Source organism: Erpetoichthys calabaricus, chromosome 8 (genome assembly GCF_900747795.2).
Source record: "Erpetoichthys calabaricus chromosome 8, fErpCal1.3, whole genome shotgun sequence".
NCBI classification, from domain to species: domain Eukaryota; kingdom Metazoa; phylum Chordata; class Cladistia; order Polypteriformes; family Polypteridae; genus Erpetoichthys; species Erpetoichthys calabaricus.
The window spans coordinates 7331881-7348207 of NC_041401.2; the positions used below are offsets into that span (position 1 = coordinate 7331881).

The 16327-nt window shown below is 38.4% G+C and overlaps 1 protein-coding gene across 1 annotated transcript in view; it reads left to right on the forward strand.

Moving 5' to 3' along the window:
* The window catches only part of dnajc10 (DnaJ (Hsp40) homolog, subfamily C, member 10), a 94493-nt gene that overhangs the window by 46611 nt on the left and 31555 nt on the right, over positions 1–16327 (forward strand). Inside the window, exons 9-12 of the mRNA XM_028806214.1 lie at positions 398–441; positions 8286–8417; positions 11339–11428; positions 13138–13248. Coding sequence (XP_028662047.1) covers positions 398–441; positions 8286–8417; positions 11339–11428; positions 13138–13248 — 377 coding nt within the window. The remainder of the gene's footprint in view (positions 1–397; positions 442–8285; positions 8418–11338; positions 11429–13137; positions 13249–16327) is intronic.

The following is a 16327-nucleotide window of genomic DNA, read 5'->3' on the forward strand; positions in this document are numbered from 1 at the left end:
TTAATATTGGCAAGAAGAAAAAAGATGTTGCCATCAAGTTCAGCATTCCACAGTCAGCTTTAATTATTACGTGCTGGAAGACCACACTATGTTCCAGTTCCATTATAACAAAATCCACGTTATAGCGAATTGTTTTTTCAGTCTCGTGTACTTCATTCAAATGGAATTTGACGCGTGTGTGTGTGTGTGTGTGTATATGTGTATGTATGTGTGTATTTATATCTAACTGCAAAAAATATTGTATTTGAAAATGAGATGTTAGATGTAATTTTTATAGATAATGGACTTGCTAATATGTCATTTATTTATGTTTTAATGTATTTCATTAATGTCAATGCTGTTCAATCACTTCTATCTGATTTTGTTTTTTTTCTTTCCTCTTTATTTTATATTTTAGACTGCCTTTCTTCAGAAACCCGACATAAATTAGCAGGAATGTTGGTAAGTGTGTTTTTGTATGGCCTAGGTTTAAGACTTGTGCACTTTTATGCCTAGTGGCCATCTTCTCCTAGTCAGGGATACAGTTAGGTATCAATTATCAAAAGCAGGCAAAAGACTCCCCTTATTCACATATGGATGTTTTGCCAGTCACTCTTGATTGTGGGAGGATGTGTAGTTTATAATACAAGACTATATCTACTATAAAATAAAATGGTCTATGTGGCAATAACGGCATGACTGCTATTGTCGTGAGTGTGCCCACTGTCAAATGGTGACTTGCTCAGGGGTGTAGGCCAAACTGAAAGGGAGGATTTGTACCCTGAGGGTGAGGAAATTGTGCAATTGGGTGGAAGAAATACAAGCAAGGAGTAGGACATCTGATTAGAGAAGGGCAGATACATATAACTGATCCAAAGGGGATGTCACATGATTTCATGCAGAATGTGGAGCTATTAGGTTGTATCAGACTTCTGCAAAGGAAACTAGTTTAGCCCTGTTATGCCCTGGTCGTGACACAGCCCAGTATTAGGGGTTTAAGAGAACCTTGGAAATCATTAAAATTGTGTTTTTAAAGGCCACTCCTTTTAAAAAGAAAAAAACATTGATGGAACACTCACTTAGACACATTAGAACGGGGCATTCAGCACAACAAGCTTCACTAATCCTTTTTACCTAATTCCTCCAAAATAACACTTTGAGTCAACTTTTGAAGGTCCCCAAAATTCTACTACTTGGTAGTTTACTCCATAACAGTGCATTCAGAAAGTCTTCACACCCCTTCACTTTTTGCACATTTTGTTATGTTTCAGCCTTGAGCTAAAATTATTTAAATTCAACTTTTCCTCTCATCAGGCAACAGTCGCTTCCCCAATATGACAAAGCAATAACAGAATTTTAGTAATGTTTGCAAATTTATTAAAAACGAGCTGTATATACCCGGCGTTGCCCGGGGCAGAAGTAACCTAATCGGTCAAACACTTACATATATACCAAAGTAAACCTAATCGGTCAAACAGTTACATATATAAAAAAACCGAACCTAATCGGACAAACAGCTTCTTATATACAGAAGCGAACCTAATCGGAGAAACAGCTAATCTATATACATAAGCAAACCTAATTGGTCAAACAGTTACATAAATACAAAAGCAAACCTAATCGATCAAACAGCTTCATATATACAGAAGCGAACCTAATTGGTCAAACAGTTATGCATGTGCAGAATGATTTTACAAACATTATGCGTGTTAACAATCATTAAAAAGAAAAGATTGAGGAACTCTTCTTCTATATGTGATGAAGCCACTAATAAGACAGATTTTTTTCAGGACCCAGCTGTTTCATAACTAAACTACTGCCACCCCAAAGTAATGCCTAATAGTGGTTTTTGGGGTAGCTGTGGAATAAAAAGGGTGTTTTTTAGTCAGCAAGAATCTGACAGTACCCTTCAGTACGGGCTGAAGGGTGCCTATGTAAGGTTTTACATCCTTCCCGTATGGAAAAAAAAACATACTAAACTTTTTTTTCATCATTACAGATAATCTCAGTCAAATCGAAGTATGCATTCTCAATTTATTTTTATCTAATTTTTACTTTTTCACAAAGCCATCCCATGCCAATTTGTATGAATAAACTTTTGCTAGAGAGTTAGCAAAAGTTTATTCATGCACATATTTTAATACGGATAATCTATCTCTAATCAAGGTTCTCATTTTCATTCTAATTTAAAATAATAATAGATACTCATTTTTTTCTTCTGTTTTAGAAAAACCAATCTATGCCACCTACGTCTTCGTCAAGTCAGCTTCATCCAGCTTCATCACATATAGAAGAAGAGTTCCTCAATCTTTTCTTTTTAATGATTGTTAACACGCATAATCTTTGTAAAATTATTCTGCACATGCATAACTGTTTGACCAATTAGGTTCGCTTCTGTATATATGAAGCTGTTTCATCGATTAGGTTTGCTTTTGTATTTATGTGACTGTTTGACCAATTAGGTTTGCTTATGTATATAGATTAGCTGTTTCTCCGATTAGGTTCGCTTCTGTATATATGAAGCTGTTTGTCCGATTAGGTTCGGTTTTTTTATATATGTAACTGTTTGACCGATTAGGTTTACTTTGGTATATATGTAAGTGTTTGACCGATTAGGTTACTTCTGCCCCGGGCAACGCCGGGTATATACAGCTCATATATATATATATATATATATATATATATATATATATATATATATATATATATATATATATATATATATATATATATATATATACATATATATATATATATATATATATATATATATATATATATATATATACATATATATATATATATACATATACACACATACATGCAGTTTTAATAACACAGAAATCAATATAAACATTAACATCATTATCATATGAGAATATGAAGTAATATATAAGAAGCACATTTCATATAAATATAAATTATTAAACAGTAAAATCTTCTTCTGTAATTTGCTACCGTGGCAATTTGTGTGTCTGTCCAGGATTTTAAATGACCTGTAGCTCGCAAACCGTTGCACCTATACACTTGAAATGTGGTACACATATAGTACGTCACGTCTACTATCCGCTTTATGGGTGATGATTGTTTTAATCTTTTTATCTTTATTTTATTTTATTGTACAATCAAGTCCTATCTGCGCACAGCAGGGCAGCCGTGGGCGGATGCGTATGGTGTATTCACTCGATGTTATCGTGCATTGCGCTGTCAGTGGTATTTTGATAAAAGAATTTGAACAACATATAAGAAGCGTATAAATTATTAAACAGTAAAACATTAACATTTAAGAAGTAAAGTTACATTAAGTACTACTGCTGTGCCTTCGGGTATACCTCATTTTTTGTTTGCCCATTACATGCTTAAATGTATACATTTTTTGGTGCACCTACCCGAGAACACGCGAGATATAACCGAGCGTGGGAGAAGCATGGATTTTAAACACGCGTTGAGTTGATGTGCTGGTCTCCCTCGTGAAATAACTGGTAATGTTTGACTAAAATCTACAGCGAGTAAAACGACATTAGCTCCTTTTTTTTTTTTTACGATCTCTGAGATGTTGCTTTTTTCGGTTCAAGGCTTCATAAGCTCTTTTATGTTGTATGGTGTACTTATCCCAAACCATCATCTTTGAATGTTGCAAGACTTTCGCCTTGTATGTAGATCGGGGTAATTACATTCATTGCATTCCTAGTCTGAATCACAATGTGATTGTATGGGTGGTTACCTGGCACTGTAGGGTTGCCACCCGTCCTTTAAAATACGGAATCGTGCCGCGTTTGAGAATGAAATTGCGCGTCCCGTTTTGAATCAATACTGGACGGGATTTATCCCGTATTTTTTTTATCATTTTTTTTTTAAAGCAGCGTCTCATGCAAATCATCCCACACGCATTTTATGAAGATGCCTCCTTTCCTACTTTTGATTGGGTAATACTTGATATCATCGTTAGTTTGATTGGTGTTTTTAACTGTCCAGTGAGTAGGGCGTGTCTTTCAACCGTAAGCAGATTTTTTGCACTGGTATCACTGACCTCGACGACGGCGACGTTATACGTCAAAAATAAATTACGATAAATGACGATTTTAGCGATACTTTATTACGACGGTGGCTACATAGACACGATCAAATAAAAACAAAAAAATCAAATAATCATTCTACATTTTCAAAACGTCGAAAAAACGACGGAATGAAAAAAAGGCCCACCCGACGACCCACCCATTCCATTTTTATATATATAGATAAGAAACTAAAATATAACATTGACACAAGTATTCAGACCCTTTATTATGACACATGAAATTTGGTCCAGGGGCATCCCCATTCAGGTTTCAAAAGTTAAAGTAGCAAAGCTATTCAACAAATGAAAACAATTGTGGAGTGTCTTTAGAAACCACTTGTGTTATTTTAAATGGAGACCTGCATTTTCAAGTCCAAGCTTATCGTCATGAGTCCAGTGAAATTCATACTTGCATATGAATTTGTTCTGTTCTGTCTCCTCGAAACCGGCAAAAATAAAATGCAATAAATAAAACCTCATACAGTGGAACCTCGGGTCACGACTGTAATTCATTCCAAAACTCTGGTCGCAACCCGATTTGGTCGTGACCCGAAGTAATTTCCCCCATAGGATTGTATGTAAATACAATTAATCCGTTCTGGACTGTACAAACTGTATGTAAATATATACTTTTTTAAGATTTTTAAGCACAAAAATAGTTAATTATACCATAGAATGCACAGTGTAATAGTAAACTAAATGTAAAAACATTGAATAACACTGAGAAAACCTTGAACAGAGAAAACTAACATTGCAGGAGTTCACACTATACCTTTACAAACCGCTCGATGAAAACACTTTTTTTAATAAACAACCAAGAAAAGTAACATTGCAGGAGTTCACGCTATACCTTTACGAACCGCTCGATGAAAACACTCTTTTTAATAAACAACCAAGAAAAGTAACATTGCATGAGTCGAGTTCTGGCATGAAGGAAGTGAGCAGGAAGCTGGGTGGAGAGGAGGTTACAGTTTTGAGGTAGAGTCCCTCTGCACGTCTGACCGAGAACAGTGTACTACAGGGAGAGACTGAACACGTGCGGAAATCATCAGCGCGTACGTACCGGAAGGGAAACGAAATAGCACAAAAAGAGTTCACAGCGAAAGCACGCACGTCTGACTGAGAACAATGCAACATGTGCAGAAATCATTGGCACGTACAAACCGGAAGGGGAAACTGGCTTGTTCGTCAACAGAGTGTGTGGTCGTGAACAGATGCAAAAGTTTGGCAAACTTTTTGGTCGTAACGCGATTTGTACGTGTTCAGAGACATTTGTGAACCGAGGTTCCACTGTACATAGCATATTAAGCAGGTTAGAAAATTATATAACTTGTTACATACTGTATATTAGGGCTGTGAAAGTTAAAGCATTAATGCAGGTTTGTTATTTCAAAAGTATAAGACGTTATTTTTTCCTTAATCGGTTTTCGCAGATGCATTGTTCCACACCCCTTGCTTTCTAAACCAGGGTTCGCCAACTCCGGTCTTGGAGGACCACCGTGGCTGCAGGTTTTCATTCTAACCCTTAATGCAGGGGTGGGCAAATTCAGTCCTGGAGGGCCGCAGTGGCTGTAGGTTTTTGCTCCAACCCAATTGCTTAATAAGAAGCACTTATTGCTCAAGTAACACTTCAGCTTCACTTTAGTTGTCTCACTCATTAAGATTTTGAACCCTTATTGCTTATTTTAGTCTTAAACAGCTGTATTCTTGGTTTTTAATTGCTCCTAATTAGCAATACCACGCAAATGACAAAAGAGACCAGCATTTCTCCATTTAGCTTGTTACCATTTACACCTGTGTGTACTTATCATGCACTATTTGGTTTAATTAAATACTTATAAGGAAAGTGAAGAGAAAAAAGTGAAGCACCGAGAATTACTCATCTGTTTTAGACTTCAAATCATTTGGATGATATCCTTAGAAAGGAAAATAAATCTAGGATATGAGAATGACCTGACATGGCAGAGTTAAAGCACTAGCAAGTCATGCAATTAAATAATTGACAAGGATTGTTTTTTAATTTAGCAACTGGGTTGGAACAAAAACCTGCAACCACTGTGGCCCTCCAGGACTGAATCTGCCCACCCCTGCCTTAATGAATGTCCTGTTTTTGCAGCTAATTAACTTCTTTTGAACTAATTTGAATTTACTTGCTCTTGAAGACTCAGGCCCCTTAATTGTTTTTTACGTTAATTAGCAGCCAAATAATAATGAGATACAAAATGAGCCAAAACAACTGGTGTCCATCATACAGTATCTGAAAATAAAGAATGATGAAGGTCTCAGGAATGCTGGTCTGCTCAGGTCCCGAAAACATTTTAGCAGAGCTCTTAGAAAAGAGAAAATCCACAATTTCAGAAAGTTCTGCTAATGCACCACAAGAGCATCAACAAGCCACAGAATTAAAGAACGAGTTTAATTAACAACAAGAAGTGCCACCTCATTAAGCAGCTGGTTGGAGAGAAATTGGTTGGAGTTTAAGGCCCTGACTTAGTTTCTCTTATGTTGGCTCCCTCATTTCCCATTTCATTTCTGTTTGGGTGCCATTTAAGGAAAGAAATGAAGCAGTTCAAGGGAACAAATGTTAAAAAAGCAATTCAATTAAAATTAATTCACAAAAAGTTAATTAGCAGCACAAACAGGGCACTCATTAAAGGAAAAAGGGTCAGAATGAATGACCTAATATGTATATGAGTGTATATATATGTGTGCATGTCAAATATTTACACACAACTGTTTAATTCTTATGATTGACTGTTTAGCACTCTTATGCTCTGTGCATAGAAAGTGTTCCTGAATCTACTGGTGCGAGTGCCAGTGGTTGTGTACCATTTGCTAGGTGGGAGGAGTACGGCCAGTACTTGGGTGTGAAACCCATATAGGAAAAACTTGGGTTGTTGTTGGAAGAGTTGTTGGTGGGGCAACCAGGGGGCACTTACCCCGTGGTCAGAATGTGGATCCCAATGCCCCAGTGTAATGACGGAGACACTGTGCTGTTATAAAAAAAAGAACAAAAAAAACTGAGGTTTTGACTTTCTGTGGTCATAAAAAAATCCCTGGGCATTCTTCGTAAAGAGGAGGGTATATCCTAATGTCCTGACTAAATTGTCCACCACGACCTGGTCTTTCTGGCCCCCTAATCATCCCATGTCTCTAATTGGATATCTGTCTTTCAGCATTTCACCACCTAACGGCTAATGTGTGGTCAGCGCACTGGCGCAAAATGGCTACATCCCGTCATCCAGGTAGACACCACACATTAGTGGTGGTTGAATTGGCTTACCGCTCACTCTGTAAATCGCTTTGAGAATTGAGAAAGGAACTATATGAATCTAAAGAATTATTATTATTAGTGTGTCAGAGAGGGGATGTTCAGCATTGTTCATAATGGCAATAAATTTTCTCTTTATTCTCTCCTCCTCTCCTATCTCCAAAGGGTCTAAAGTGTGTCCCATAACTGAGCCTACTGTTTTAATTATTTTGTTCCGTCAGTGGGCTTCTCTTGAAGTGATTTTACTAGCGTAACACACCACACTGGCTGTCAGAGTTGTCACTACCCACATAAGAACATGAGAAATTTAACAAACTAGAGGACACCCTTCAATCAATCAAGTCTGTTTGTTTAGCTAATAACTAAGCTGTCCCAACATCTCACCTAGATTCTTCTTAAAAGGTTGTCAAGGTTTCTTCCTCAACTACATGTCTTGGTAATTTTTTCCAGAGTCCCACAACTCTTTGTGTAAAGAAGTGCTTCCTGTCTTTAGTTTTAAATGCACTTCCATTTAATTTCCAAATTAAAGGCCTGCAGTCTCCTAAGGAGGAAGAGCCTACTCTGCCCTTCCTTGTATAGCTCCTCTGTGTTACGAGACCAGTCCGGCCTGTCATTGATGCGGATACTTGTAGGAGTGCACCACCTCTACATCCACTCCCTGGATAGTGACCGAATATAGAAGTTCTGTGGTGCAGCTGAATTCCATGACCAGTTCATTGGTTTTGTTGATGTTAAGATGCAGATGATTCTCTTTACCTCTGTATTTTCTCTATTCAGTCACTCACTTTGTATGGAACAATTTCTAGACATGTTTAATGTACTGTTGGTATTTCTACTTACATGGAATTCTGGACTTTGAAACTGATATGCAAATAACAAAGGAGTTATTTCAATCATGCAGTAAGGTAGACTTTGGTACATGTTCACTCACATTATGCAGGCCCATTGTTGATGTATTTTTCTGTATTTCTGTTGCAGGATGGTCTGGCTCATGTTGGCTGGATTGACTGTACTTCTCAAGGGCAGCTTTGTGAAAGTTTTGATGTTACTACTAGCATGACAGCATATTTCCCACCTGGAGCATCTCTTCAAATAAAAGGCGGAGGTTTGGTATGTGTCTCTATACTACAAATATAAGTAGTTTACAGTGCCCTCCATAATGTTGGGGACATTAAATTCCCCCTCTGCTCCACAGTTTAAAATTAAAAATTCCCACAATTCAGACATTGTGAATAAAGTGCACATTGCTGACTTTCATTTAAGGGTATTTGCATGCATTTCAGTAAAAATACTATTTTAGCATTTAGACCTGTTAGGTGAAAGAATACTTTCTTTCTCTTTAATTCGTGATTGAGACCTTTAACATTCCAGCTCACAATGTTAACTGTTTGGTCATGGAGACCTTGCTTGTGAGCTTTTGTTTGTCATTGTGTAATTTTAATTTAAGATAAGTCAGCTGTGACCATAATTTACAATTTTTTCAGGAGTTATTGCCATGAAGCCAATTGTTTCATTGGCACTTATAATTATAAGAATTAAAAGGATAGATTAAAAATAGCTTGCTCTCTTTCTCTACCCCTCCAGTCCCTCCACCCTCCTAATTTGCCTCCCTGCATGAGACTAGACCACACTTCACAAAGTCCCAGTCCTCTGACATACCTAGAGACAGAGCACATCCAAAACAAAACAAGCCCCCCAGCAGCAGCAGCGTATCAGGATTAAAATAGAGATATCTATTGACAATACAAGCATAAAATACAATCTTAAACAGTCTTGCGAGAGTAAACCCAGGGAATGATGTTAAACAGTAGCCCTGGATAAGTATAGTAAGCCCTAATACAATAAACCAAGGGTATGATGTTTAACAGTCCCAAAAGAGGAAAAAAAATAATTAACATACGCATACAACTGTGGAGGCTGGCCCGGACACAGACAGGTAGACATCGTTTAAGTCACCACACACGCATTATTTACAAATAATATTTACAGTGAAGCACACACAACCCCAATACTTTCCCCAAAGTCCAGGCCTCTATGCACAATGATGCCCTTCTCTTCAGGCCGCCTCCTATCCTCTCCTCCCGAGCTCTGTCCTTCTCCGCTCCCGACTCAAACCATCGAATGAAGGGAGGTGGCCCCTTTTATAATCACTCGGACGTGCTCCAGGTGGAGGGAGGTGGCCCCTTTTATAATCACCCGGACGTGCTCCAGGTGCCTCCTGATTAACCTCCGCCGGCACTCCCCAGTGTGGCGGAAGTGCCGGCCGCGCACCCGGAAGCACTTCAGGTGTCCCTGGTGGTCTTCCCCCCAGCACTTCCGGGTGTGGCGGAAGTGTTGAGGACCAGGGCTCTCCAGGCATCGGGGTGCCCCCTGGCGGTGACCATGGGCACCTATAGGGTTGAGCTTCCAAGTGGTGGTCCCCAAAGTCACCAGGGCGGTCGCCCCCTCGTGGTCTGGAGGAGGCGTAATCCCTCCTCCGGTCCTTCCGGGCATCCCGGCTGGGTGTCACCCCCAGCCGCTTGCCACAATACATACACGCATATAGCTGCATGCATTTCTGTCACACCATGTAGAAATTATAACACTTTTCCTACATGCCCATTCACCCTCCACCCCCCCCCCCATTTCAGGGCAAAATAATGGTTGGGGCACAGCAGTGACACGTCTTTTAAAGCCGTCATATTTAGGACTTGTCGTATACCTCTTGCAAGCAATGACTGCGTGAAGTCTGTGATTCATAGACATCACCAGATGCTGAGGAATCTGCTTGTTTTGGAGGCTTTTCCCCTCAGCTTATGGAAGGCCTGCTCAGCTAGCTTGGCCATTGAAGAATTTTCCATTTTTTAGCTTTGAAACACTCCTGTGTCACCTCAAGAGTATGTTTGGATCATTATCTTGTTGTAGGATGACATGCTGTCCAATGAGTTTAGAGACATTTCCTAGAACTTGAGCAGATCAGATTTTTGTGCACACCTCAGAATTCATTGTGCCACTGCCATCAGCAGTTCATTCATCAATGAAGAGAAGTGTGCCAGGTCCTGTGGCAGCCATACATACCCAAGCCATAACACCCCCAGCACCATGTTTAACAGATAAGGTGTTCTGCTTTGGATAGTGGACAGTTCCTTCTCGTCTCAACAGTTTGCTCCTGTCATCATTCTAATGCTGGTTCATCTTTGTCTCATTTGTCTTCAAGACCTTTTTTACAGAATTCTGCAGGCTCTTTTAAATCCTAATATTTACATCCTTCTTTTGTGGCTGACTAATGGTTTGTATCTTGCAGTGTGGCCTCTGTATTTCTGTTCATGAAGTCTTCTACAGATAGATGAGCACGTGTCAGAAGACTGTTCCTGAAGACTGTTTCTGATCTGTCACAAAGACATTTGGTGCTTTTTCTTGACCATAGTGAGAATTCTTCTGTCATCAGCAGTTAAGGTCTCCCTTGGCCTACCAGTCCATTTGCGAGTACTTAGCTCACCAGTGCATTTTTTATTCTTCTTGATATTCCAGGCAGTTGATTTTGATCATCCTAAGGTTTTACCGACATCCTGAATGGTTTTATTCTTGTTTTTTAGCCATGTGATGACTTCTTTAACTTTCAAAGGCTCAGCTCTTGTCCTCATGTCGAACAATGGTAACTACAGACTCCAAAAAATAGAAGCAATCCAAGGTATCTTATGAAGCCATTAAACCCACCTGCGGAATCACAAACACCTATGACGCCAATTGTTCCAAACATTATAGTGCCCTGAAATGGGAGGGGGGGGACCAGGTAGAAAAAGTGTTGTGTGACAGAAATGTCTACAAATCCCCTTAAATAAAAGTCTAATGTGATTCAAGTGCACAATGTCTGAAGTGTTTGATTTGTAATTTTTAACTGTGGAGCAGAGAGGAAAATCAAGAAAAAATATATCTTGTCCCAGATGTTATGGAGGGCTCTGTAGATATTTCATTATTTCTCCTTGACTATATAGATATACTGTAATTGCTTTATTTACATTACTTTGTTACTGAATTTTGTTCTCTCTTAGTTTTTTAGCAGCCTTGATGCAAAGGAGATCTACAGTGGAGTATTGGAGCATTTACCCGGTTTAGAGGCTCTTACTAAAAACAATTTTAAGGTAACACATTTATGAAAGCAAAATTTATAGGAGTCAATAAATACTGTAAATCGAGGAATGCATTTAGAGGCGTTCAATCCATTAGGTGACATAGGTGGCCATCATCTGAGGGGTGCTATTTGTGAAAGTTATGGATGGCTTGGTATGGACACCAAGGGCTACAAACTACCTCCCCCAAATGGTCATCCAACTCTGACGATACTGAGTGGATACTGTTACCCGCCAGGCTTCGTTTATGAAAGTAAAAGCGTGAACACTTCATACACCAAGGGGCATGTGCTCTTCAAAGCCAGTGGTATGTCCACAAAGGGCGCTGTTTGTTCCGCTGATGGAGCACATGCTTAGGACACTGAGAGGGTGGACCCACAGGTCATCCTGGTCTAAAAATATTGACTATCTGCTTTGGACAACGAGGGGCAACGTCCATCAACCCCGCCTAGGGCTCCAAATGGGCTTCAACTGACACTGAATATATTGAATAGCTAAGGCATAGGCTACAAGCCTTGAAGTTGTCAGTTTAGTCACCATCACTGACAAGACCCTGACCAAGAAGCTAATCTTGTTAGTGCTCTAGTTGTTGAATAAACTGAATATGTAAAGTAATGTACACTGTGATTTCTAAATACTTTTGGACAAAAGTATTTCCTAAATAAGTAAACATTAATAAGAATAAATTCTGCAGAAAGATCGGTTAAACAGGACATCAAGTAAAAGTTAAATGTTTAAGGGAGTTGAGGATTTGGGATTTCATTTCTGATAATTTTTACAGTAGATTATGAGAAGAGTGCCTAAGAACATTCTGATATATAATATATATATGTAAAATACTTTTTAAAAACCACACTTCTATTAAGTTAAAAAGTGTACTAAAAAGTAAAAAATAGGTCTCTCATACATCACTCGTAAAATAAAAGGTGGGCACTTTTGCTAAGATTTTAAGAAGTGTTTTTTGAATGTTGATTGATGAAGAGTGCCCACGCTTTTATTTTATGAGTGATGAATATGAGACTTATTTTTTACTTTTTAGTACAATTTTTAACTTAATATAAGTGTGGTTTTTAAAAAGTATTTTTTATATATATATTATTTTCAACTTTTTAGTCTTGGGTTTGTTTTAGTATAATTTTGTAATCAATATTTTAACACTTCCTTTAATATCTCTAGCCGTTACTAGCACCATCTATTGGTGAAACTATTCTTCATATGAAAATTTAATTTCTTAATTAACATGGATTAATTGATCAATTAGTGATTGACTCATGTATTGTCATTGGAAGTGAGTAAGTGTGCAAAATTTCAAGTCATTTGGACAATAGGAAGTGGGTTAAATATCGATTACAAGATTTGTACCAGACAACAAACAGGTGAAGTTAAAATAAGTGTGGTAATAATAATGAGCAGGAATTTAGTGCAGTGGAGACATCTATGGGGTGATAAGATCATTACATTTATGAAAGTTTGGAATATCGGCCTATAATGAGTACAAGAAATTCAATAAACGTGAGGAGACCATTCAGTCCAAGGTTATTTCTTTAGCTAATACCTAAGCTGTCCCAATATCTCATCCAGATACTTCTTATAGGTTGTCAAGTTTCAGCTTCATGTCTCAGTAGTTTGTTCCAATTTATCGATATAATTAGCAAGTACATGGATTGTGTTTGTGTGTGTTTTTTAAGTATTATTATTCTAAATAAAATCTTTTCTCTTAGGATAAATTATCTCATCATCGCTGGCTTGTACACTTTACGTTTGGAGAAAAAGAGGAAGGTACAAATGAATACAAGAAGCTGAAAATGCTTCTTAAAGATGAGCAAATTCAGGTGGGTCAAGGGAAAAATGATTTGATTAATCATTACTACTATGCAAGTTTATTGTTGTTCTGGTGTTTATTGTGCATTGTTACATAAGCGTTTTAAAAATATGTCCAGTTATCCAGTCACATGTGCAGAAGTACAAATGCATTCTATAAACATCATGTAATGAATCTCTTTTCTGCCCGTTTGTTTTTTTTTTTTTTTTTTTTTTTTTTTTTTTAAACACAGTCAGGCAGTCAGGGTCACAGGGGTCTGCTGGAGCCAATACCAGCCAGCACAGGGTGCAAGTCAGGAACAAATCCCGGGCAGGGTGCCAGCCCTCCACAGGGCACACACACCCACACACACCAAGCACCCACTTGGGACAATTTAAGATCGCCAAGGCACCTAATCTGCATGTCTTTGGACTGTGGGAGGAAACTGTAGCACCCGGAGGAAACCTACGCAGACACGTCTCTATTGTGTAAATTACTTTTCTCCATAACCAGTGGAGATAGTTTTGAAACCATTGCCCATTTCCTTCATTCAAAGTGACCCAGAGGTCAGACTCATTTGTGGGTTGTTGGCTTTACCTCATTAGCATAATATTTATTCTAAAAAAAAAAAAAATATATATATATATATATATATAATAATGTGTATGTATATCCTCTTTAATAAAATCCCTTAGTGCGTCCATGTGTCCGTGTGTGTGTCTTCTGGTGAAGTGCGCATGCGCGGGGCACTTTTTAATAAAGGACATCATTGCTGGGGAGAGTGCTGATTGGGTACTCGCGGCCACACACATAAAATCTGTTGCTGGGGAGACACCACCCATACAATAATCAGCTGCACACCAGCACAGATTAAAATACTTACTGGGGAACTGCACAGTACTTGCTGGAGAGACGCCACAGCCACAATTATCAGCTGCACACCACACATTACATCAGTTCTTGGGGAGACTCTTGATTGCCTACTGTTGTGACAGAAAATTAAACGCATATTACAGACAAGGCGGAAGTACAGGGAAGGGCAGAATGAGTGGCAGAGTCACCGGCCTCTAGCAGATGCTTCAAAGGCCGCCTGACGCGTCACACAAGACAGGGCAGAAACCTATCAAATATCACGCGGATGATCCAATCGGATTTTGGTAAATGAGGTAACACCTAAAACATAAAGCACGAAAAATCTAATCGGGTACTGAGACGCGGGGACCAGCTTCCCTAAAGAGGTGGGATTAGTGTGTGTTGTTGTGCAAGTGTTCACTCTGAGGATGTCAGATTTGCGATTAAGAAGCCTGGCCCGGTAAAGTGTAAAGTGTCAGTCGTTGAAGGGGTTTTCCTAAATATATGAATTTTCATGATATTACAATAGAATGACTTTTAAAAGTAGATTTATTTTCGCCCACATAAAATCTGTTGCTGGGGAGACGACACACATACAATAGTTAGCTGCACACCAGCACAGATTAAAATACTTGCTGGGGAACTGCACAGTACTTGCTGGGGAGACGCCACAGCAAGCTAAAAATAAAGAGAGGCAGGATAGGAGATCTTCAAACAGACACAACACATCAATCAACAGCCACACAGGAGTGGATAAATGTAATATTAATTATACTTACTGTACTGTCATATACGTTTCTATTTTATTTTACTTTAGGCTTCTTGCAAAAATATTTTTGACAAAAAAAAATTCAGAAGACTGTTCCTACTAATGTTTATACACTACAGTTCTAGCGCCCGTTATTGTAACGGGCTTAATGTCTAGTATATATATATATAAAGCATTGCATTTTTTAGCTTGAAAAATGATATTTTTTATTAATTATCATCTTTCTACGGTAAAATGTGCAAAACACAAAGTTCAAAGTCAGAAATGTAGAAAGTATAATAATGATTCTAATAATAATAATGAATAATAATAATATGAACAGCAGCACTCTGCACTTTTGTGGGTGACATGAGAATCACTTTTGGTTTCACTGACTGTTTCAATTTCACTGCTTAAAGACAGATTCACTTCGTCATCACATTACGAGCCTAGGAGAAGACACGTCTACACCATTGCCCAGATAACGCTCAGTGCTGATGCTGTTGACACTTCTACAGCCCAAGTAAACCTCTGGTCTTATGCGAGACCCATCTATACCATTGCCCGAGTGACACTCGGGGCTAACACTTATAGCACTGTTATTACAGCCTAAGTGATGCTTGGGTCTAACGCTAAGGAGGTTTATTACACTGTAGGATCAGTTGGCTCCACAGTGCTACTATACTTGAGTACCAGTAAATGACATGTGAGAGTAAGCAGGGTATGTGATAAAATAGCCGGACACTTCTTAATAATGATGGGTAATCTTGTGCCCCTGCCCAAAACCTTCATTTCGTGCTAGAATTAATTCAGTCAGATCTGAATAGTTAATGGGAAGTCCAAAACCTGAGAATGTCTGTCTTTTCATTTTGATACTTGAAACAAGTAAATGCTAATATCCTGATTTCCCTGACCAGTACATTATATGGATAGATGTACTTTGTGGTAAATGGAAGCACCTGTTCTTTTAAAATTTTATTTTAGTTTTGAAATTAATGTCATACTGTGTAATCAAATAAATAACAGCATTAATAAATATAATCATGTACATCAAAATCAATACAGAGAAAAGAAAGAAAATTACAAATATAAAGATTCAACCCCCACCTAAGAAAAAGAGAAAAGAGATATGTGAGCACAAAAAGGGAACTCCTTCTCATTTTCCATGGCTTATCTGAGACTGGGTCTTGGGGCAGTAGTCCTAGCAGCAAGACCCGTATGTCTCCTTTCCTCAGTCACACTTATCAACAACAACAACAACATTTATTTACAGTATATAGCACATTTTCATACAAATGATGTAGCTCAAAGTGCGCAACTCATGTTGTGGGATGCAAAGGTGTTCCCAGGCCACCTGGGAGGATTTACTAATCCCATTGAGCCCTTGGTCTTTCTTGGGGCCTGTTCCCTGCTTGTTCCCATAATGAGCCAAAACACAGAGCTGAAAACACCCTAAAATGGCTAAGAACCAAATATTAAAACTCTTCTGAAGTGGCCTTCTATGAACCCT